The sequence below is a fragment of the Primulina tabacum genome, chromosome 12 (genome assembly GCF_025594145.1).
Source record: "Primulina tabacum isolate GXHZ01 chromosome 12, ASM2559414v2, whole genome shotgun sequence".
Classification (NCBI taxonomy): domain Eukaryota; kingdom Viridiplantae; phylum Streptophyta; class Magnoliopsida; order Lamiales; family Gesneriaceae; genus Primulina; species Primulina tabacum.
This window is the reverse complement of record NC_134561.1, coordinates 17,748,375-17,774,792: the sequence shown is the minus strand read 5'-3', so window position 1 is coordinate 17,774,792 and position 26,418 is coordinate 17,748,375. Positions and strand designations below refer to the sequence as shown.

The 26,418-nt window shown below is 36.2% G+C and overlaps 1 protein-coding gene across 1 annotated transcript; it reads left to right on the top strand.

Moving 5' to 3' along the window:
- Positions 1–21,025: 21,025 nt before the first annotated feature.
- Positions 21,026–21,514, top strand: LOC142520240 (uncharacterized). The gene has a single exon (XM_075623244.1). The coding sequence runs from the start codon at positions 21,026–21,028 to the stop codon at positions 21,512–21,514; it is 489 nt and encodes a 162-aa protein (XP_075479359.1).
- The last annotated feature ends 4,904 nt before the right edge of the window (positions 21,515–26,418 follow it).

The following is a 26,418-nucleotide window of genomic DNA, read 5'->3' as shown; positions in this document are numbered from 1 at the left end:
TATCATGAATGTAATCAATAGCACGACGTCCCATATTCTATGAAACATAATCAATATAAAGCACGCAGCTTAAATCAAACTCATATCTTTGACTCTACTCGTATCTAAGTCCAGGGATCCGGGTGTGAAAAGGACGTAACAAGTCTCCCACCTACTCTCCCCATCGGGGTGGTGGTACGTCTTATTCCTAGACTTCAGCCCTGTCTGTATCGAATATCTACAGTCGGAGTCGATCTTCTCCTATTCCTCGATACCACCGAACGTCTAGAAACTTGGCATATCTGCCAATGACTCTCCTATCTCAATGCTTGTATATAAATCAATATAAAGCACAACATAACAAGGTATAGAAATCTAGTATGTGATTTGTGGGAAACTCAATCCGGATCTGTTACGGGTTATATCTCCCCAATCAAACATTGAATTATACCTTTCGTTGTTCATTCTTTGTCGATGTCGAGATCTCGATGTCGAAGCTAGTCAAGATAAATCTGTAATCACATATTTAAGATGCATTCTATCAATCTCTAGCAGAAATCAATACACATACGGATCAATATTCAATCTCGGTACATTTCGACGGCATAACGGCAGAATCTCGCGATACCGATCAACTCAAACATCAATAATCAATAACAATAACTCATAATTCTCATCATAACACCATCTACCATGCTGAAATCTGCATAATCTCATACACATATATGCTGGAAAATCGTAACAATTGTATACGATAACATTTCTTCGATCCGGTTTCAGTTCTACTTATCTCGACATATTAAGAACACATAATAGAAATCAAATCTGATTTCTCTCAACATCTCAACTTCAAAACATGCTGAAATGTAGCAATACTTACTTCCTTTTGTAGCTTGTAACAAGAGGAGTACGGAACCAAAGTCAGATCGAAATTCGGGTGGTTAGATCTTGTACAAACTAATTTCTAAGCTAGGAGCATTCTTGAGGCTTTCATGGAGGTTTTACCTCGTTCATGTATGTGCAAGGGTGAAAAAATGAAGTCTCAGCGCTTATATTGCATGGCAAGGGACACATGGCTTATTTTTCATTCTGCACGTCTCACCGCGGGTGCGCTCACTCTGCACCGCGGGTGCGCTGAGCGTACTGTATCATTTCCACAAATTCAGAAGGAACGACCGCGGGTGCGCTAGCTTTTGGACCGCGGGTGCGTTGCCCTCTTTGTCCCAACACCGCGGGTGCGGTTGTTTTTATGGCGCGGGTGCAGTGTCTCTTTGCCACCAAAACTCGAATTGCAACATCGCTTCTCCATGTCTGTTCTTCCATTCCCTTATTCATAATATAGGATAACTCAAAAGTATCAAACTATGATCTCGGGCATTACAAAATACTCACGCCAACTTTCAGAATTTCTCACCCAAAAATCCTTCAACTACACGACACCCCACACACACCAATTTCAGAAAAATTCGAGAAGCTCAAGGGAAAAGTTCAAGCCAAGGTTCTTGCTCCGTTTTTCGTCAATCGCCAACGTTATTTCGTGCGTTTAATACGCAAAGGCACGCCATATTTCTTTCTTTCAAACATCATCACACCATAGTAATTGTTTATGCATGATTTTTAAGGAAAAACATAGCACACAAGTTGAATTTTCGTAACTACATGCCTATGTGTTCTAAATTTGTGTTTTTGAATTCCAAAATCATGTTTTATATGTGTTAAAGGGGCTGCCATGATTAGGGCATGTTTAGACATTGTTTTACATGAATTTAGAGTCCTAGAACATACCACACACGCTGGTAGAACAAAAGAAAACAAGCTGGAACAAGTTGCTGTCTTAGTGATCATGTGGTTCGGTTTCAAGGGTTTGGTGGCTGGGCATGGGTTTGGTTTGGACCAGGGCTTGGCTATAGTCCGTGAGGGGTCAAGGGAAGAGACCTAGCCACGCTAGGACTCGAGACAAGAGGTTGGGAAGGAGTCCTAGCAAGCTAGGACTCCAACCTTTGAAGCCCATGAAAGCTGCGCAGGTACAGCAGCTGGTGCAGGGAAGGGATGTCTCGGCCTGGGGGATCTGGACTGGGATAGGTCGAGTCATTAGTGTCCTATGAGGGTGCACAAGGGTTAGGGTCAGGGGCTAGCTTGATTGGTAAGATTCCTAGAAAGTTTGAAGAGTCCTTTGTCAAGTAAAACTCTTGACCATGGCATTATACTGGTATGTGGCTGCGGTTTTCAAGCTTGATGTTCAGTGTGTTGTTTCTTAGGGTCCAGGAGAGTGCCTAGAGGGGCTGGTCATGAGTGAGTGAAGGTGGCTCGACGTGGCTCGAGCCAAGTATAGGAAACGTGAGGGAGGCACTTGGGAAGCAGCTTGTGCGCAGGTTTGCTTCTGAACTCAGGTGGCTTCGCTGCTGGGTTCTAGGGTTGGGTTGGTCTGGGTTTGGTCTGGGAATGGTCCAAGGAAGGTTAGGGTCATGAGGGGTTGGTGGTTAGACGGCTGGAAGAGTCCTAGGTAACTAGGAAACCCAATTCAACTAGAACACCAGACGCACACACATGCAGTATATTAAGTCAAGTTCCAGCAGGGATTGTGAGACTTAGGGACTGCTTCTATGGGCTGGGCAAGGTCAGCAGGGTCCCTAGGTGAGTTGGCTAGGTTTTGGCTCGAGGTTGCTCGGGCGTGGCTCGAGTAAATTGTGTGATGGCTCGGTGTGTTCATCGTTGTGTCAAAAACGAAATTTATAGAAGGAAAATTGAGCCATGGGTTCACGGGTGTGGCTCATGACTTGGAAGGGTAGAATAAATCATAAAAATGTTATGTTTAAAATTTGGAATCAAAATAACGAGTTTTAGATTTATTCGAGATTTAATCGCCGCACGGAACGCTAATTAACGAGTTAATTGTAAAGCCTAGTTTTAAGCTTTATAAAATTATGAAAAAATTTATTTAAGCTTAAATAATTATTATAAGTCTAACTAGTTAATTTGGGAATTTTATATTAAGGTTTGGTGTAATTCGGGATTAAAACGCATTAATACGTCACATTTAAAGATTAATTTAAAAGTTCTCGATTTAAGCTAAATAAAAATATGGGGAAATTCTTGAAAGCTTAAATAATTATTTGGGACATGTTAGAGTCATTTTAATGAAGGAAAAGTCAAAAACGTAAAATGTCAAGTCCAGGGGTAAAATGGTATTTTTACACCTAAAATTAGTAAACGTCATGGCAGTGCCTTGAATGCTGTTTTATGTGCTAATATGATTATTTTCTATAGTTATGGATGTTTACGGAATTTTTTATGTTAAAATGATATTTTAAATGTTTATGTTATTTAATATGTCAAAATGATATTTAAAATGTTTAAGGAGTTTTATATGTTTATGATTTAATATGTCAAAATGTTATTTTAAATGTTTTGAGGTTAAAATGTTATTTAAAATATTTATGAAATGTTCATGATTAAATTATGATTTTAAAATGTCTATGAGATTTTTATGATTTAAGGAAGACATTTAAAAGGCATGTTGCATGCTTGCTTTCAAAAACAAAATTATATGTTATGCATGATTTTTATAAAGTAATAAGAATGTAAACATTGAAGTAAGTAAAGTAATTGTGACTAATTCGATAATGTTGGAGATATCGTGAGGGTGACGGTTCCAGTTGAAGCCCGACGATCGTATTTCCATTATTACGAATATGTGGTAACGGTATGTGGTAACGGTAAGAATGGAATGTCGTGAGGGGAAAAGGCCCCAGAGGGAGCCAATTTAATGGTAAAGGCCCCAGAGGGAACCCCGACGATCGTATTCTATTCGAAAGAGGATAGGCCAGGGCCCACTTGACCGGTGAGAATGTTGCTGGTGTCCCCCGCCGCCCAGTACTGCGGTTTCATGTAGATGTATCCATCGACTTTTTGAGGTTTAAGGAAAGTCACAATTAACGATCTGAATTCAACAAAGGAAAAAGAAAAGGAAAAATGTTTATGATCAAGAAAAAGGTTTTATGTTATGTCATGTTGAGGAAAAAGAAAGGAAAATGTTAAGGTTTATGTGATGCATGTCATGAAAATGGTTATGCTAAAAGTTGATGCATCATTATAAAAATGTTTCTATTTAAAGTTCATGAATCATAAAAAGGTTTACGAAAATGTTCATGTTTGAAGTTTATGCATCTTCATGAAAATGATATTTTAAGTACAAGTATTTTTAACTGTTATATGTTGACCGTATTACGTATTACTCGTTATCAAGAATATGATGTGTTGAGTCCTTAGACTCACTAGGTGTGACTGATGTAGGTGATTGTAATAATTATGATAATGGAGATCTTGATGGTTGACTTTGCTGGACTGAAGGTGCACATAACCCGAGGATCGACGCTAGTTTTCCGCACTTGTTATGATTTATGATTTCAAGTTATGTTAAAAATATTTTACTACTTTTTATTCATGTTTTGAGAGGTTTTTGCGAGATTATAGTATGGGCTGTATTTCTCAATTATAAAGTTGGTTGTTTTATTTTAAAATGATGTCCCAAATATTTTATGAAATTTTTGGTGATTCGGCCGATGCTAGGGAGGTTAAAAAAAATTATAGTACTTTTAAATCAATAAAAAGGGCAGACGTTTCAGTTGGTATCAGAGCAAAGGTCCTGTAAACTGTTGTGCCACCATCAGAGCCAGAAAAGATCAGTCGTCAAGTCTCAAAGTTGTAAGTTTTACATGCTTTATATGATTCAGTATGATGTTACCTGCATGACGATATGAAATAGGAAATTATTTGATTTTAACGCATGTTGGCTCCACGGTGGAATTGGACTATATTGATTTTTGGGTCTTAGTATTGATGTTCTACTTTTTGGGTCATAAGTTAATCGTAAATATTACGAATGCTTTAGGGACATGTAGGTTTCCTAAGAAAATATTTATGATTCATGGTTACTAGTTGAATTAATTTTTGGAAATTACTCATAAGTAATAATGATTCGAGGATTTGTAACGACTTCGGGAGTATAGAAATGTATAAATTGGGGTTTTAAGTTTTGATGAAAGCTGAGATTGATTATGAGAATTGATTTTTGGGTAAATAAGTTTAAATTATCAAAATTTATGTTATGGGAAACCCGTAGAAGAGAATTAAGAATGCCAAAAACTTATCGGTTAACTGTAGGAATTTTGAAATTAAGGACCAATTAGGATGATTTTTGAGAAAATTAAGAATTTATTTTGCAATTATTACGGAATTTGGGAACTAGTATAACAATAAGTGAGAATTGAATGGGTTAATTGATAATAGTTTCCGATGATTTAGATTTTTAAGAATATTTGGAACCTTGGGATATCTTGATTATAATATTATAAGGAATGTTAATTAATGGTTTTTAAGGATTAATCAATATTAAGCTTGAAAAATCTAAGCGTTAGCGGATGCGTTTGGGATTTTAAGATTGAAATTTGATAAGTTGTTGAACATTTTGGGAATAAATAAAGAAAGTAATATACGATAATTATGGTCAGCTATATTTTTATATTGGGAATTTTAAAAAAATTTGAAATTCGAGTTTATAATAGTAACAACACTAAGTTATTATGGGTCTTTTTAAGTTGCGATTTGCAAATAAGGATTTAGAAGGAAAAATTTAATTGGGATCAAGGAGACGTAAGGACATTCTAGAATTTACGTTTTATCAGAGTAGCGCAGGGGAAGCGTGGATTTTTGGGATACTAAAACTAAGTCTAAACTTTGGGTTATCAGGATAAGCGAATTTCGAGGACAAAATTCAGTTTAAGGGGGAAGATTGCAACGCCCCGAAAATTTAAAGACTTAAAAAAAATAGAAAATATTTTTATTAAATAACTGGTTTTAATTATTTTAATTAAGTGTGATGCTTTTTATTATTTTTGAAAATAAGGGGGGGGGGGGGGGGGGGGGGGGGTTTGGAGGTGATTTTATATGCCGGGACGTAATTTTTATCGGTGTTAGTTTTTCAACAAAAATGTGAACTTTTTTGCAACCGGGTTAATAAATTCACCAACTATTTTTACCAAAACCATTTTAATATTTTAATTAAATCCTAATTAAGACTATTGGGCCTAAATTGTTAGCTTATTAGGCCTAAGCCTTATTTAGTGATTTAATTAGTATATATTATATGTTAAATCACCCAAACCCTTCACAAAATACTCACGCCAACTTTCAGAATTTCTCACCCAAAATTCCTTCAACTACACTGTAACAACCTATTACAGGCCCAGTGGACCGCCCATACGACCCATTGTCCCGATCGACACAAGGCTATCCCGATCTTGGGCTTAAGTCCCCTCACGGGCTTTCCATAGACGTCGTACGGGTTACTCATAGGACTCTCCACACCAGGTTGGTGGAGTGATACTCTTCCAAGTCTCGAACTCATGACCTCCTGGCATAAGTACATAGTTCAAAGAGACTTGGTACCAATTGATATCAAGAGTCCTGGTACCAATTGAGTCAATTGGTACCAGGACTCTTGATATCAATGTACGTATCCTATAGGTCATGGGATCGAGTACTGGGGAGGCGAAAGAAACCCCTTGGTAGGGAGGGGGAGATCCTATGAGTAACCCGTACGATGCCTACGGAAAGCCCGTGAGGGGACTTAAGCCCAAGATCGGGATAGCCTTGGGTCGATCGGTGCAGTGGGTCGTATGGGCGATCCACTGGGCTATAATGGGTTGTTACATACACGACACCACAGACACACCAATTTCAGAAAATTTCGAGAAGCTCAAGGGAAAAGTTCAAGCCAAGGTTCTTGCTCCGTTCTTCGTCAATCGCTAACGTTATTTCGTGCGTTTAATACGCAAAGGCACGCCATATTTCTTTCTTTCATACATCATCACACCATAGTAATTGTTTATGCATGATTTTTAAGAAAAAACATAGCACACAAGTTGAATTTTCGTAACTACATGCCTATGTGTTCTAAATTTGTGTTTTTGAATTCCAAAATCATGTTTTATACGTGTTAAATTTATATGTGTTAAAGGGGCTGCCATGATTAGGACATGTTTAGACATTGTTTTACATGAATTTAGAGGCCTAGAACACACCACACACGCTGGTAGAACAAAAGAAAACAAGCTGGAACAAGTTGTTGTCTTAGTGATCATGTGGTTCTGTTTCAAGGGTTTGGTGGCTGGGCATGGGTTTGGTTGGGACCAGGGCTTGGCTAGAGTCTGTGAGGGGTCAAGGGAAGAGTCCTAGCCACGCTAGGACTCGAGACATGAGGCTGGGAAGGAGTCCTAGCAAGCTAGGACTCCAACCCGTGAAGCCCATGAAAGCTGCGCAGGTACAGCAGCTGGTGCAGGGAAGGGATGTCTCGGCCTAGGGGATCTGAGCTGGGATAGGTCGAGTCATTAGTGTCCTATGAGGGTGCACAAGGGTTAGGGTCAGGGGCTAGCTCGATTGGTTAGAGTCCTAGCAAGTTTGAAGAGTCCTTTGTCAAGTAAAACTCTCGACCATGGCATTCTACTGGTATGTGGATGCGGTTTTCAAGCTTGGTGTTCAGTGTGCTGTTTCTAAGGGTCCAGGAGGGTGCCTAGAGGGGCTGGTCATGAGTGGGTGAAGGTGGCTCGACGTGGCTCGAGCCAAGTATAGGAAACATGAGGGAGGCACTTGGGAAGCAGCTTGTGCGCAGGTTTGCTTCTGAACTCAGGTGGCTTCGCTGCTGGGTTCTAGGGTTGGGTTGGTCTGGGCTTGGTCTGGGAATGGTCCAAGGAAGGTTAGGGTCATGAGGGGTTGGTGGTTAGACGGCTGGAGGAGCCCTAGGCAACTAGGAAGCCCAATTCAACTAGAACACCAGATGTACACACATGCAGTATATTGAGTCATGTTCCAGCAGGGATTGTGAGACTTAGGGGCTGGTTCTATGGGCTCGGCATGGTCAGCAGGGTCCCTAGGTGAGTTGGCTAGGTTTTGGCTCGAGGTGGCTCGGGCGTGGCTCGAGTAAATTGTGAGATGGCTCGGTGTGTTCGTCGTTGTGTCAAAAACAAAATTTATAGAAGGAAAATTGAGCCATGGGTCCACGGGTGTGGCTCGTGACTTGGAAGGGTAGAATAAATCATAAAAAGGTTATGTTTAAAATTTGGGATCAAAATAACGAGTTTTGGATTTATTCGAGATTTAATCGCCGCACGGAACGCTAATTAACGAGTTAATTGAAAAGCCTAGTTTTAGGCTTTATAAAATTATGAAAACTTTTATTTAAGCTTAAATAATTATTATAAGTCTAACTTTTTAATTTGGGAATTTTATATTAAGGTTTGGTGTAATTATGGATTAAAACGCATTAATACGTCACATTTAAAGATTAATTTAAAAGTTCTCGATTAAGCTAAATAAAAATATGGGAAAATTCTTGAAAGCTTAAATAATTATTTGGGACATGTTAGAGTCATTTAAATGAAGGAAAAGTCAAAAACGTAAAATGTCAAGTCCAGGGGTAAAACGGTATTTTTACACCTAAAATTAGTAAACGTCATGGCAGTGCCTTGAATGCTGTTTTATGTGCTAATATGATTATTTTATATGGTTATGGATGTTACGGAATTTTTTATGTTAAAATGATATTTTAAATGTTTATGTGATTTAATATGTCAAAATGATATTTTAAATGTTTAGGGAGATTTATATGTTTATGATTTAATATGTCAAAATGTTATTTTAAATGTTTTGAGGTTAAAATGTCATTTAAAATTTTTATGAAATGTCCATGATTAAATTATAATTTTTAAATGTTTATGGGATTTTTATGATTTAAGGAAGACATTTAAAAGGCATGTTGCATGCTTGGTTTATGTTAGGCATGATTTTAATAAAGTAATGAGAATGTAAAAGTTGAAAGAAGTAAAGTAATCGTGACTAATTCGATAATGTTGGAGACATCGTGAGGGTGACGGTCCAAGTAGGAGCCCGACGATCGTTTTTTCATTATTACGAATATGTGGTAACGGTATTTGATAACGGTAAGAATGGAATGTCGTGAGGGGAAAAGGCCCCAGAGGGAGCCCATTTATTGGAAAAGGCTCAAGAGAGAACCCCGACGATCGTATTCTATTCGAAAGAGGATAGGCCAGGGCCCAGTTGACTGGTGAGGGTGTCTCTCGCCGCCCAGTACTGCGGTTTCATGTAGATGGATCCATCGAATTTTTGAGGTTTAAGAAAAGTCACAATCAACGATCTGAATTCAACGAAGGAAAAGGAAAAGGAAAAATATTTATGATCATGAAAAAAGTTTTATGTTATGTCATGTTGAGGAAAAAGAAAGGAAAATGTTAAGGTTTATGTGATGCATGTCATGAAAATGGTTATGCTTAAAGTTGATGCATCATTATAAAAATGTTTCTATTTAAAGTTCATGCATCTTAAAAGGTTTACCAAAATGTTCATGTTTGAATTTTATGCATATTCATGAAAACGATATTTTAAGTACATGTATTTTTCACTGTTATATGTTGACTGTATTACGTATTACTCGTTATCAAGAATATGACGTGTTGAGTCTTTAGACTCACTAGGTATGATTGATGTAGGTGATTGTGATAATTATGATAATGGAGATCTTGATGGTTGACTTTGCTAGATTGAAGGTGCAGATAACCCGAGGACCGACGCTAGTTTTCCGCACTAGTTATGATTTATGATTTCAAGTTATGTTAAAAATATTTTACGACTTTTTATTCATGTTTTGAGAGGTTTTTGAGATATTATAGTATGGGCTGTATTTCTCAATTATAAAGTTGGTTGTTTTATTTTAAAATGATGTCCAAAATATTTTATGAAATTTTTGGTGATTCGACCGATGCTAAGGAGGTTTAAAAAGGGTAGACGTTTCAGTAAATGTTCATTTTCGAGAATTAGCTTTCAAAAAAAATTTCTAGTAATATTTTAAACAGCAGACGTTTCAATTATTAGTTGAGATATACTAGAAATTTCAGTTTGACAGTGTTTAAGTCCAAACTGAACTGGAATTTTTCTAATTGCTTGTACTATCCAAAGTATTCTATTGTGAGCCTTCCAAAAGGAAGAAGGGGTGATGTAGGAGCTTATGTCTCTGAACATCCAGAAAGATATTTGCGTATTTTCAAATTTCAGTTTACATTTCAGCTTTCTTAGCCAATCTTGTTTGTGATTTGTTCTAATCTGTTAGTTTGAATTCTTTCCCCTATTATTTATTAGTAAACTGACATCCACACTCGAAAATATATAATTTAGTTGTCAACCAAGATAAATTAATTAGAAGAAATAAAAATATGTCAAGTATTTATTCAACCCCGCTTCTAAACACTTCGACCGCTCTTATCAAGTGGTAGCAGATCTTGGCTTATTCTCGACTTCGAACATCTCTTTTCAAATGGATTCATTTAGCAAAATTCCGATGTTCTTTAAAGAAGGACTTTGATGATTGGAAGATTAGAATACATGCTCATTTAGCTGCTCAAGACGATAATATGTGGTTCGACATCACAGATGGACCAATGAAGATACTAAAAGAAAATAAAATTGTAGGTGCTCCTCAAATGCAGGAAAAACCAAGGAGTGAATGGACAAATAATAAGAAATTTAATCTTGATAACGCGGTGATGAATATTTTATGAAAAACTCTTGACAAAAAAACATTTAGCCAAATCAAAATGTGTAAGACTGCCAAATAAATTTGGAAAAAAATGATTTAGTTTTGCAAAGGTAATTTAACAAGCCAATGAAAACAAAATTTCTATGGCCATAAAGAAGGTTGACAAAATCAAAATGAATCATGGAAAATCAATGTCTGACTTTGATGAGAGAGTCGGTGGAATAATGACAGAACTTGATGCACTTGAAAAATTGTACATCAACCGAGAAGTGATTCTGAAAGTAATGAGAGGACTCCCAAAAGAATGAGATGTCAAGACTATGAAAATGCGTGGAATATAAGGATTTGAGCAAAATAGAACTCTGTGATTTATTTGCGGATTTAAAAGTTTATGAATTCAAATTTCAAATAAGAGAAGATGATTAGTCCACCTCTCAGCTGACTAAGACTCTAACTGCAGTGAAACTGGAACCATTAGTTTCAAATGAAAAATAGCTTAACAATTGAGCAGTAATTTCATGTCATTGTTAGTGAAGAAATTTGGCAAATTTCTAAAAGATAGATTCAAGGAAATTTTCAAAACTCCAACCAAAGTTCCTATCAAAAGAGGAAGCCAACTGATGATACCAAATCATGTTTTAACTGTGGCAAGACTGACCATTTTATAGCAGACTGCCTTAAACCTAGAAAGGATGAAAGGAGACCATCGGAGAAGGGCAACAGTCCTTTGACAGAAGGAGACCCAAGGATGAGAATAAATCCTCTAAGAAGAAGCATGACCAAAAGCTGCTAGTGGCCGAGGAAAGCAAGTCAAAGTGGACTAACTCAGACTCTGGGTCATGTGAATATGAAGATTCAAGTGCCTCCAGTGATGATGAAGTGAAGTTCTTCATGGCCAATGATGATGAGCTGGTATCTACAAGTGAAGATGTATTTGATTTTAGCTGAACTGATTTCTCACGAGAGGACTTTGTCAATGCACTTTTGTGACATGGTCAATGAGTACCAAAAAATTTCTCAATCATTCGAGGAAATTAAAGCAAAAAAAATTGACCTGCCAGAAAAGAAAATTGAAACTAACTAGAAAAAGTCTAGTGAAATGTTGAGTCTAAAGGGAAAAATTGCTAAACTAAAAATTGAGAATGAAATGATACATGATGAGAACCAGAAGTTTAAATATGAGAGTAAGAAACTAACGAAACTAGTTTCATCCTAGAATAAGTCCTTAGTTACCATAACTGAAATGCAAGCGATGCAGAGGCCTATTGGAGACAAAACTGGTCTCGGTTTCAGCAGCAAAGAAAGCATTCACGAGACAAGTACTCAACCAAAATAGAATATGTCCAAAGAGAAATATTTTCACTTTGTAAGATCCATTATGGTACATGATTTACAAGAACCTATCAATCAAGTTGGAAAGCCTATTGAAGATATGAACAAAGATAAAAAGTTTGGGGTTGATTACGTGCCCAGGAACTTCAATGTTAAGCCAAACTGGAAGCCCATCCAAACTAGTTTATCTAGGCATAACTCAATGAAAAGCAAGTCTAACCAATATTTTAACATCAATCCTGTTCAGTAGAGATATAGTCTGATCAATGACGTTGGAAAGGGTAAACAAAATATGGTTTCTATTGCACACAAAACACAACACACATGCATACTCGCAACTTATTTGGAAAACAGAAAGTGGTCGTTCAGTTAAACTGATCCAGGTTTGGGTTCCAAAAGGACTAATCCTGTCTTGACCTAAGTAAGTATGGTTACCAAGAGTTATTCGTAATTTGTGAATGCATGCTAACTGAAACATATCAAGAAATCAGTTTGGTACTTGGACAGTGGATGTTCAAGGAAGATGACTAGTGAAGTTAAATTGCTATCAAAACTGACTCATTTTAATGGACTCAAAATCAAATTTAGAGATGCTTCTCAAGATAAAATTGAGGTTAATAGTAAGCTTATCCATGATAACATTATCGTTAAATACGTATTACTTGTTGAAATCTTAAGTCTAATTTATTCAGCATAAGTTAGTTGTGTGATCATTATTACTTAATAGAATTTAATAAGCATAGTTGTATTGTCAGAGATATTTATGGATGCATTATAATTATAGGTGACAGATGTGACAACACATACAAAATCAGTTGTACTACTCACCTGGATGAATAGTGTGCTTCATGGCTTCTAACCTATCAAAGAACTGGTTGTGGTGCAAAAAGTTAAATCATTCAAATTTCAAAGTCATTGCAAATCAGAGCAAGAATGATTTGGTTACTGGTTTGCCCAAGAACGAATTTTCTAAAGACAAAGTCTGTTCAGCTTGTCAGTCTGGAAAGCAACTTAGGTCATCTTTTAAAAACAAAGGGTGTAACTCATCAACCCGAAGCTTAGAACTATTGCACATAGACTTGTTTGGTCCTATTCCGGTCATGAGCCTAGAGAGAATGAAATACACTCTAGTTATTGTTGATGATTTCTCAAGGTTTTCTTGGGTAATATTCTTAAAATCAAAATATCAAATTGCTACTCAACTAATCAAAATTCTCAAAATACTTTTAAACAAAAAATAAAAGGGATTGACAAAATTATATTTGATAGAGGAATTGAATTCGTCAACCAAACTTTGTATTTATTCTTTGGGTAATATTCTTAAAATCAAAATATCAAATTGCTATTCAACTAATCAAAATTCTCAAAAGACTTTTAAACAAAAAATCAAAGGGATTGACAAAATCATATCTGATAGAGGAATTGAATTCGTCAACCAAACTTTGTATTTATTTTTTGAAAATCGTGGAATCAGGCATCAGGTCTCAGCAACTGTAAAACCTCAGCAAAATGGAGTTGTTGAGAGAAGGAATATGACCCTTAAATAGTATGATAGAACAATGCTTGTTGATTTTGGAATTTTTCATAGATTTTGGGCTGAAGCAGTGAACATTGCATATTATAGTTAGAACATATCGATGATTAACAAGAAACAGAACAAGACATCATATGAGATCTGGCATGGAAAGAAACATGTGATATCATATTTCAAAATTTTTGGTTGTGAATATTTTATCCACAAAAATGGTAATAATAATATAACTGCCTTTGATGCTAAGTTAGATGAGGTTGGTATATTTCTTGGTTATTCTTCAATAAATAAATCTTATCATTTGTTGAAATAAATAAGTCTTATCATGCATTCAACAAAAGACCTCTATGTGTTGAAGAATCTGTGCATATTGTGTTTGATGAAACATTGTCGACAGACTAGTGAACTAATCCAACCAATTTTAAGAAATCAATCTTGAGGTAGAAAGTGAAGATGAAATATATAAAAGAACACTTCAATATCCAAGACCTGAGATGTTTGACCAACCACTTAGACAAAATGATGTTCCAACTGAACAGTTTGTTGACACACAAAGATATGATGAGATCTCAACTGATTCCAACCAGACTGATGTTAACTCAACTAAGCAAAACCCGACTGATTCAGCTTAAGTCAACAACATTGATGAATCCTATTACAGATGGAACAAGAATCATCCACCTGGACTTGTAATATCTAACCCAACTGCCTCTATAAGAATAAGAGGATAGATGACTAATCAATTGTTACATGCTGCATTTATTTTTAATATTGAACCTAAAAATATAGATGAAGCTTTAACTGGTAATAGCTGGATTGATGCTATGCAAGAAGAGCTCAATCAGTTTGCTATAAATCATATATGGGACTTAATTCCAATATCTTCTCTTCAATCAGTTATAGGTACAAGACGAGCGTACAAAAACAAACTAAATGAAGATGGAACCTTAGAAAGAACAAGGCAAGACTAATTGCCCATGGATTTAGGCAAGAAAAATGAATTGATTATGATGAAACATATGTATCAGTAGTTAGACTGGAAGCCATCCGCATGTTTCTTGCTTATGTCTCTTAACAAAAATTTCAAAGTCTATCAGATGAATGTAAAAAGTGCTTTCTTGAATAGAGAACTACATGAAGAATTCTATGTTGAACAATCACCGGGTTTTATCAACCATTTATTTCCTAATAATTTGTATAACCTAAACAAAGCTTTATATGGTTTAAAACAGGCTCCAATATCTTGGTATAAAACATTGTCTAAATTTATAATTGAACATGATTTTGCGATGGGAATGGTTGATAGGACTTTTTAAATTTACCAAAAGATGATGAGTGAATTGATATACTTTCTAGGTCTGAAATATATTTGCATTAGTCAAACTAAGTATACAAAAAAACTATTCAAGAAATTTGGCATGGAAAAATGTACCACATCAGCAACCCCTATGAGGTCGTCAGTTAAACTAGACAAATATGGAGTAGGAATATCAGTTGAGGTAACCATGTATCGAGGTTTAATAGGTTCTTTATTGTACCTAACTGCTAGTCAACATGATATTGTATTTGTCATCTGTATGTGTGCTCTATTTCAATATAATACTAAATAATTTCATTATTTAGTTTCCAAGCGTATTCGTAATTACCTTAAAAGCACACATAATGTAGGCCAATGGTATGCTAAAAGCTCTTTCTTCACTTTGGTTGGATATTCAGATATAGATTATGTAGGGTGAAAGCTTGATCGAAAAAGTACTAGTGGATCATATTAGTTTCTAACAGAGAGAATGATCTCATGGTTTAGCAAGAAGCGGACTTTCATTGCAACATCCATAACTGAAGTAGAATACGTAGCTGCAAGAAGTTGTTGTGTCCAATTACTCTGGATTCAACAACAGTTGAGAAAATGAATTTAATGTCTCAACGGGAACAATTGATATGGTGCTTGTGTGACATTTAATGGTCCAGAGATATAGCTAGTTGTGGGTTCACAACTCTTTGTGATTCACGACATTTCCTTTATTCGGGCTTACCCTAATTTGCCTCATTCCATGTACAACATTTGATCATGAGAATGTCAGACATCGTTTTCTGATTAAACCCATCGAATCATGGTAAGAGTGTCTAGTAGCATCGCCCCATGATTCCCTAAGTATCACTGATAGTGTCTGCAAGATCCAATTAGTTATGATTAACGTACAATACGGTCCCTTCATCTCATATAACCCGTTCGAATCTGCAACCATTGGTTCATCGAGGGTTGAATATTAGATTCGATAGTTCTGTGATACGATCATGAAATATTCATAGTGTCATCACATGCACAACTAGAGAACCATTTTCCCTAATGTATATCTTACACTGGTCAGAGATTTCATGCACTACTATTTCGTTAGATCACATAGAATATCCACATCCGTAGGTGAGTGGTGAATTCCCGACTACAATACACTGACTCTTACACATGTCGCAATTGCACCCAATGTCGCCACCTTGTGACCCTCACGGAGTTCGTAAATGAGTCAAAGTACAATCCAGTGCGTAATGACTAATGATATATAATTATAACCACAGACTTTTCCTATACGTGGATGATAACCACTTGGAGAGTTTGAGGGAGGATTTTTGGGTACAATCATCATATGATTACTCATATGAATTATTGGAAATATCTATGTCCTTACAATGAAACACGATACACAACATCACAGATGCTAGTATCAAGCTCAAGGGGCCTCCATCCTTGTTTTCAGGCGGCTGAATCGACTAGGAACGAATTTAGAATATATAGTGTTTACAAATGAGTTTCAAGATTGAATTACAATTAAGTTGTATTAATGTATAATCAAGGACTTTATCTATTTCAATTGCACGGGTATACAGATAAAGCAAAATGAAAACCATGAAAAGTAAATTATATTAAAATAAAGACTGTTAATTACAACTGAGTCAATATATTCATTAGCCAACTGTTAACTTACAGGTCATCTACTCTAACAAAAATGTCAAACGATTTACTAAACTTGATTGAAAACCTTGAAATGAACCTATTGAAGTAGAGAGATCTGTTGATTAAGGTGTTATTGTGGCTCGTACGGGCCTTATGAACTCATTAATTTACCAAAATATTTGTGATTTGGGACTCTTTTTTGGATCCTAGTAGCTATGATTCTTTGATAGAAGTATATGTGATTCCAAGATTTCAGTTTGTATTAACAAGTAGAGCTCCATCTCTATTTTGAAGTGATGTTTTAAGGAGCCATTCCGTAATATACATCTCCACTTCAATAGAAGACTATAATACATGTAATCAGGTTAATCTATTGACTGTTTGAAACCAGTAAGTTTTCATGTACATGAAGAAAATTCAGAATCAACAACACACATACGACAACGGTTTTAACTAAAACCGTTATCGATTAGTGTGTGTTTATAGTAAAAGACAACGTTATTTAGCGACGGTTTTCCTAAAACCGTCGCTAATGTTAGCGACTGTTTTACCTATATCGTCGCTTATTTCAAATTAGCGACGGTTATAATGAAATTGTCGCTAAAGTTAGCAACAATATCATGTAAAACCGTCGCTAATTAATATGAGCGACGGTTTAAAATTAGTTTAGCGACGGTTTAGTTCAAACCGTTGCTAATATTTGCGACAGTTTTAATCTAACTGTCGCAAATTCAAAAACTTGATCCCGCCTAAACTTCCCTCTATTTTTTTCCATTCACTTCAAATTAGTGATGGTTAAATTTAAACCATCGCTAATTTCAAATTAGCGACAGTTATATTTGAACTATCATTAATGTTAGCAACAGTGTCATTTACAACCGTCGCTAATTTGATATTAGCGACAGTTTTTAAGAATACTGTCGCTAACATTAGCGACGGTTTAGCTTAAACCGTTGCTAACATTAGCGACGATCCTAAGCCAACCGTCGCAAATTCAAAAATTCGATCCCGCCTAAACTTCCTTCCATTTTCTTCCACCACTTTCTATAAATACCTTCAAATTCGCTTCATTTTCTTCCATTCACTTCACAACACTTAAAATTTTCTCACTTTCACGATTTTACAACTTCACAACACTTGAAATTTTTATCTCTTACACGATTTTACCAGTTCACAACACTTAAAATTTTTACCTTTTACACGATTTTTTTACCACTTCAAAACAATTAAAATTTTTATCTATTACACGATTTTATCACTTCACGACACTTAAATTTTTTTATCTCTTACACGATTGTACCTATTCAAAACACAGATTTATTAAATTCTTAATTTTTTTTTTATTTTACCTAAAAAATTAGCGACGGAATGTTTAAACCGTCGCTAATTAGAGATGGTTTTGCACATGAACACCGTCTCTACATTTAGCGACAGTTAATACTAAATTGTCGCTAAATTTAGCGACGGCTTAAAGAACAGTCGCTAATTAGCGACGGTTCATACCGTCGTAAATTGTAGCTACGACAACGGTGAAAAACCGTTGTCTTTGAGCGGACCATTTAACAACACTAGCTTTAACAACAGTTTTAAAATGGCTACGACAACGGTTTTTATCGTTGTCGTATGACATTTTTCTTGTGCTAGAATATTGTTGTTGTTTTGGAAAGGCATATGAATAAAAAAGAATGACAATATATCAGCTAAGTATTGTCTACCTTAAGTAGATGTTGGTTTCAAGTAATGTGGTTTTAGAAGCACGAACATTATGTTCTTGGCTGTATTCCATAATATTTAGGCTCTGGTTTTAAGAAATTTGAAAAACTAATTCTTTTTACTAAAAGCAACATTTTTTTCCCTTTTAAAATTCCATCTATCTATCTGTTACTCTTGTGTAGCACTTGTGAACATTTGCATACTGTTACTTTGGCTATTCACGTTGTTTTACAAAAATCATGGCCAATTGTTACTCATTTGCTTTTGCTCTTCTTCCTCTCAGTATATTCTCTACATGCAATTCCTAGTATCATCCCCTTGAATGGCACTTGCCAAGATAAGTGTGGCAACATCTCGGTGAAATTCCCCTTTGGTTCCAGTTCTGGCTGTGCACACACTGCGTTTACCAGATACATCAAGTGTAACAGGAGAGGGACTCTCGAGTTTTCTCCTGGCACCGGCATTTACTCGATATCTTCAATGGACGGCTCAAGTAACACTTTGACCATATCTGACCCTTTCTTGTCTACTATTTATTGTTGGATCTAGGTTTTCTACATGCCCAACGCAGCGGATGTTTAAAAATTTTTATTATTTATTTTGACAATCAAAATATGTTTTGCTTTGGGCGCTCGTATGATTTTAACATAAACATTCATAGGGTGTTAAAATTATACCTTTAGTGAATTAAATCACTTGGCTCCAACTAATCCGGTATAGGCGGATCTAGCTCTTGATGAAACCCTACAAACGATCTTCAAAAACTCTTTTCTTTTTCTTCTAATCAGGTCCACGACTAGATGATCTGTTCCTCTTCCAATTTGCACTAGAAAATTGGGAGAAGTTTTGCGTTGGAGATCAAGGTTTGAGAGACGGTTCAAAACTATTCCCCAAAAGGGAGTGGCCGAAATTTAGAGAGGAGAGGAGGAGAGCTTTTACGAAATTATGGTGTGTAATGGAGGCTAGGGTTTAAGTCTCCAACTTAAATAAAGCCTCCATGACCTAATTACCATAAAATAATACATGGGCCTGTTAAATAACATTAATGGGCTTGATTAATTAATTGAACTAGTCTAACTAGTTTAATTAATCAAAGTCCATTAAAACTTTAATTATTTTGTAACGACCCATTACAGGCCCAGTGGACCGCCCATACGGCCCACTACCTCGATCGACCCAAGGCTATCTCGATCTTGGGCTCCTTCAAAGGGGCCTTTTCCCTCACGGGCTTTCCACATGCGTCATTACTCATAGGACTCTCCACACCAGGTTGGTGGAGTGATACCTCCCCAAATCTCGAACCCATGACCTCCAGGCATAAGTACATAGTTCAAAGAGACTTGGTACCAGTTGGGCTAGTATAAAAATTGGTATCAAGTCTCTTTGAACTATGTACTTATGTCAGGAGGTCATGGGTTCGAGACTTGGGGAGGTACCACTCCACAATCCTGGTGTGGAGAGTCCTATGAGTAATGATGCATGGGAAAGCCCGTGAGGGAAAAGGCCCCAGTGAGAACCCAAGACGGGACAAGGCCACAGAGGGAACCCAAGATGGGACAAGGCCCACGAGGGAGCCCAAGATCGGGATAGCCCAACTTTTGAGTTTAATAAATTAAATTATCAAATTTTATAAATTCAACCCTTTGAATTTATTATCTCCATATTTCATAAATTCAACTTCTTGAACTTACTATCTCATAAATTCAACTCCTTGAATTTATTTTTCTCAAAATTTAATTATCATAAATTCAACTCCTTTAATTTACTATATCATAATATAAATTCAACTCCTTGAATTTATTCTCTCAACGGGAACAAACAATCCAGTACTTGTGTGACCCTCAATGGTTCAGGGATACAGCTAGCCGTGGGTTCACAACTCTTTTTGATTCAGAATAATATTTATTCTTATTCGGGTTTACCATAGTTAGCTCCATTCTTTTCATCAACACCTTGATTAAGAATGTCAGAACTTATTTCTGATTGCACCCATTGGATCATGGTAAGAGCGCCTAGTAGCATCGCCTCATGATCCCCTAGGTATCACTGATAGTGCCTGCAAGAACCAGTCGATTATGATTAACGTACAGTACGGTCCCTTCAGCTCATATATCCCGATCGAATCTGCAACCATTGTTTCACCGAGGGTTGCATATTTATTCGATAACTATGTGACACATATAATAGTGGCATCGCGTGTACTATTGGAGAACTCCTTCTCCAACGTACATCTCATACTCTGGCCAGAGATTCCATGCACTATTATTACATTAGATCACATAGGATATCCACACCCGTAGGTGAGCGGTGAATCCCCGATTACAATGCACTGGCTCCTATATGTGTCGCAACTGTACCCAACCTCGCGACCTGATGACTCTCCTGGAGCCGATAAACGAGTCAAAGCACAGCCCTAGCATATAGAGCCTCAGTATTATCCCGGATCGTAAGGACTAATGGTGTATAATCATAACCACAGACTTATCCTCTCGATGAATGATAAAAAAAAAAAAAGAAAGTCCGAGGGAGGGTTGTTCGGTATAATCATCATATGACTACCCATCTATATGTTTTGACATCTCTATGCCCTTACCAAGAAACATAGTACACAACATCACAGATGCTAGTCTCGAGCTCAAGCGGCCTTTATCCTTATTTTAGGCGGCTGAATCGACTAGGAACGAATTTAGAATATGCAGTGTTTAAAATGAGTTTCAACATCGAATTACGATTCATTTCTATTAAAGCATAATCAAGGACTTTATCTATGCTGATTGCATGGTTATACATATAAAGTAAAACGAGACCATAAAAAGTTAAATTATATTAAAATAAAGATTGTTTATTACACTTGAGTCAATAAATTCCCTAGCCAACCGTTTGCTTGCAGGGCATCTATTCTAACAGTTATTCAATGCAGAACTCGGGAAGATTTATCTTGGATCGTGCCCAACCCATTCCCGTAACTGAAGAGAACATATTTGTTCTAATGGGATGTTCCAGTACTTCTCCTATTTTTGATCGAAATGCAGATTTCTGTAATACGGGTTCTGGTTTGAATCTATGCAAGGTGTTGTATTCTTGCAAATCAGTGAACGGGATGGGTCTCGAACCAAATACACCGATATCCACTTGTTGCATATATGATCCTACGATTGGTCTTGGTTCCAAAAATGATCTGGATCTTCCTAAGCTCCAGTGTTCGACATATTCTGGAATATATGGTTTTGGTGGCGATAAGGGTGATCCGATGAAATGGCAATATGGGATTTTTTTGCAGTACAAGGACTCTTATTTCGACAATGGATTCAAGAACTGTGAGGATTGTGAAGGCTTCTATGGGTTCTCAGGTGTGAACAAGTCCTTTGCTTGCATTTGTCATAATGGAAGAATATCCCCATAAATTGCTACGAGGTTAGTTGGTATAGTAATGTTACTTTAGTTAAGGTAAAGTATTATGAGAAATCTAGATAATTGTCACAAGAATAATATGCAGCAACAGAAACAGTAAGTCGAGGTAAGCATTAATCCCCAATCGTCTCTAATGGGTGAAATTGTTGTGTATTTTCCTCTCGAAAGCGCAGGATTGTCAAGTTTTAATATAAGAGAGTAAAATATCATTCTCACGAGAATTGTATATAAAAAAGTATATCAGATCTTGTAATTAAAATAGTTATGACTTTATCTAGAAGAATCAATAAAAAATTTAGTGTATTTAGAACGAATTAATTGAAAGTAACTATTAATCGAATCACCGAATTGAGCAAATATCAATGAGAGAAAATATCTATAGGAATGATTTCACTTAATTTCCACGATAACTATTCCCAGTTGAATTTATATTCAGGAATTCCACTCATTTAATAGCCAAGAACACTTAATTATTTTTTTCCTCATTTTCTAAGTGACGAATAAAGTGTATCATTCAAACTTCGATTCAAACACTCCTAATAAAAATCTAAGTTAAAATGACATATGCAAATGATGATCAAACCTAAGACCGGCTAAAGTTATACGTTTTCCGAACAGAATAAAAAATTAACGATGTATCTCTAATGATCCATAATTTTAGTTCTTCTCCAAAGTTTTAGAATTAACATGATAACAATCAATTTATGGTCAGTAAATTGAAATCGATAAGAACTAGAAAACACAATTAAACTAACAGAAATTCAATCATATAAAAAAATATAGTCAAAATTATTGTGTCAATGAAGCAACATCATCCTTTAGAATTGAAAAGTAAGTGCATAACGAAATCTAAACTAAAACACAGCATTTTGAAGATTTCAAAATTTCAATACAAGAATTTAAAGGGCGAAATAACTAGATAGCAATTCAGAAGTGGCGTCTCTGTTCCCAGATTCGTCGTTCTTCATTGTTGAGATCAATCCTTGTGTTCCAACTCTTTCTCCGATGTATCATCTTTGTCTCTCACCTCTTTTCTCTCCAAAACGGCTCTCTTAGGAAGAAACCTTATTTTTTTCCTTTTATCCTTCGTTCAAGCCCGTAAAATAAAGCTCAAATATATTTCCGAGCAGGCATTAGCACCGCGGCGCTTGTCAAGTAACGCCTAGGTGCCCATAAACCATACTCTAATCCCAGACTTAGACCGCCGCGCTTGTAATGTAGCGCCTAGATGCTTCGGCAATCCTGGCACTGCGGCACTGAATTGTAACGGTACAGCTCTTCTTTCCGTTCTGTGAAGCCTTAGTTCAGCGACACTATTCCTTGGAGTTGCGGCGCTAGTCCATCAACAGTTCAGCATCAAAAACACCTCTAATCATCATAATTCATCCAATAATATTTTACCTCATGCACAACAATAAAAACAAAACAAACAAACAAATACCACGAATAATTATGTCCAAAACTAACATAATTCTAATGGATTCTCATACAAAATTAAGTGCAATTATTGCACTTATCAAACAACACCCGCCCCCCCCCCCCCCCCCAAACTTGAACTTTTTCTAGTCCCGAGTAAAATAGAACTCAACTAAACAAAATAAACGCAAATTAAAGTAATTAAAGAAGAATCTTGGTTGTGGAATCAACAAGTAACATTGGCCTCGAGGAATAAAATTTTCAGTCAAACATATGCATAATAACTCTAGCATTCATGTGTATGTGTGTGTCATGCCATTCTTGCCTACCCACTCGATCGATATGATTCAGTCACAAACTTTTTCACTTCACTAACTCAAGATCCCTTTAACTTTAGCTTCAAGGACTTTCCCCTAAGTTTAATATATGCATATACAGATCACAAAAGACTTCTTTGGTTCATATTAGGTCAAAGAGACATTCAAGAAGTGTATTCCAAGGGGTCATTCAAACTCATGTGAAGTATGTAGATCTACTAATCATTATCTGCAATTGCTAAATGTGGTTCTCAAGCTTCCATATGCTTAATTCTCACGACTCCTCTCCACTAATATATTGGATAATTGTGACAAGGTTATTAGATCTTGTAGGCTTATAACGTCAGGCTTCGGCTTACGGCAACAATAAAGGATACGGAAATCAAAATTTGAGAGAAATATTTGAATTTCATCATTTTCACTCTCCTTTCATTCACGATCCACTTATTGTCTTCTCATCTTTCACATCCTCATTTTCCCATTTTTTTCTTCACCCCATCTTGATTCATTTTTTTTATTGTTTTTCTTCTATTGTTTATTTATACACATTTGTTTTTCTTTTTCTTTTCATGGAGTAGTTGAATCATTTTCAACATTAATGAACTTATTTCTCTCAAATTTATGTTGGATAGTAAGTGTATAAGCTTCATTTGATAGTTTTTGTGAGATATAAAACAGATACAAGTGGGGGTTAATTATTTTTAGTAAGTTCAAAATGGGACACTAGGGATACTTATGATGCATTAGGTAGGCTCAAAAGGCTCAAACTGTTTTTAAGAATTTTGTCAACCATTCCATGCCACATTTTACCCGTATTTCGCCTCGATGAGTGTGAGGTTAAGTTCTAGACAAATATCAATACACAATAAATAGATACAGAATGATCATGCAACTCAACAAGTAAATGGTTTCATGCAATAAGAACTCAACTACATATTTCATTTTTCAATTAGGCACAAAGGGTTTTAAATGATAATCAAAGGGAATATGCCCAAAATAGTTCGAAGCAATGCCTAGGTCATCTCTGTATGCACAAACATCTTATTTAAGTTCATGTTATTCTCGCTAATGTTTTAGTTCTAAATCATCAGTTTAGTGTCCCAAGTGATTGAATGTTTCCTAACAATGATGTGATCAACAATCATGGCATCGTGCATAAAAATGTGAAAACAGAGAAATCAGACATATATATTGACCTATTTTAATTCAAAATTAATTTTCATCATTGGTCGAATACTTGTATTTTCTACAAACTGACTTGATTTTTTTTTTTTAAACTAGACTTAAAACTCAAAACGACTCGACTAGACTCCCTATGAAATTAAAACAATTTAACTACTATGCAGGAGATAACTGATAGGATTGGTTAGGGGATAAAAGAGTGTTTAGAAGGCGGGGTTGAATAAACACTGACGATTTTCACAAATTTATCGAATATTGATGAGTCAATTTAGTGATAAACAGAAAGTCGGGAATCTTGTCAGTCGATATCAATCAGTTAATAGTAATAGTGCGGAAATAAACTGACTGATAGATAGAATAAAAATTAAAATAAGAACACACAAGATTTTACGGATGTTTGGAGATTTCAATCACTCTTACGTCATCCCTTCTATCTCGAAGATAGGTTATTCACTAAAAGACTTTGATCAATACAAACAGTTGTACAGACCACTTCAGTCTTGGACTTAACAATGACAAACTGAAACTCATAGTTACAAAACAGTTAATAGTACTCAACTGAACTGAAATAATCTAGCACAACTGATCTCTTCGAGATCATGTAAGAAAAGATAACAGTTTGTTCTTGTAAGCTCGAAGTGTAGTCTTGACTGCTATGAATGTGTATGATAAGTATGAGCTTTGAAATCCTTAAAATATGAATAGAAATCTTGCAAAAATTTCAGCAGAGTAACAACTCAGTTAATAGAATAGTGTTCTATATTCTCATATGCTCTTCTCTGCTTTTTATAGGCTTCGCTTCCAACGGTAACAATGAATGTGATTTGAATATTTCTATCCGTTTTTTTCCACGTCAACGCTCAACTGACATTCGTACACTATAGAATTTCTGAAATGCGGCGTTCCTGTTTTTCATTGTACAATATGTCGGTGGTTGAGCTACGTTCTTTTCACTGATGATGTGTACAGCTGAAAGATCAGCTTATAAACTATAGCTGATAAGCTTACAACTGTTTGTAGCAACTGATCAATTTCCAACTTATCAGTTAGTTGTCTGCGTAGTTCAGTTAGCTGGTTCATTTGCCTTCAATTGTCTTCGCATTAATCTTCAGTTGTAGGTAACCGATAGTTTTCATATATTAGATCAGTTACTGTCAGTCTTCTTGAATGTTAGTTCAATCTATTAAATGTTTAGTTTGTCAAACTTCCAAAATTTAGTTTCCAACAATAACTAATCATGCAGTCCTCAAAACAAACTAGTCAACTTCAACTCAAACCATTACAAAATCAACATCAACACAAACGAACAAATTAACACACCTTCCCCCCAAACTTAAGTATGTGCATTGTTCTTAATGTACAGTAATAAACCACGAAAAATAAGGGATCACGTAACTCGTGCAATAAGAATCAAGATTCGTTTTCCTGGCCTGACAACTCAACCTCCTCATCATCCAGGTCATCAAGATCATCATCCTCATCAGAATCATACTCATCATCATCTTCGATAGAATGGTCTGAAAAAGCTGGCGGAGGCGAAAATGGCTCATCAGAGGCGCTGGACGTAGGAAAGCGCTGTGCAAGCACACGAGTAAAGTCATGCACATGGTCCATGTGCTATTGAGTAATCTGACATTGTCTCCTCATCATGCGCTCCAAATCATAAAGACGCTTGTGCACAAACTATGGCATTCCAGTACCTGCCCGTGGTACACGTGGTTCTTATGGGACGGGCTACGGCTGTGCTGCACTTCCTGAAGCCTCACTTGGACCACGAGCACTCTGTCATCGTCTCTTATCTCTCGGGTCCCCAACAAGTAAAATATCTCCTTTTGTCTGCAAAACCTGCTCACTGTCATCTCATGTGACACCCGCAACTTGACAGAGGTTCATGATGGTCAAAGAATGGGGCATACTAAAAGTGGAAGTGCCCCGGGAAGCCTGCAAAATCGAATTCATAATCACCCGGCATGCATCAACC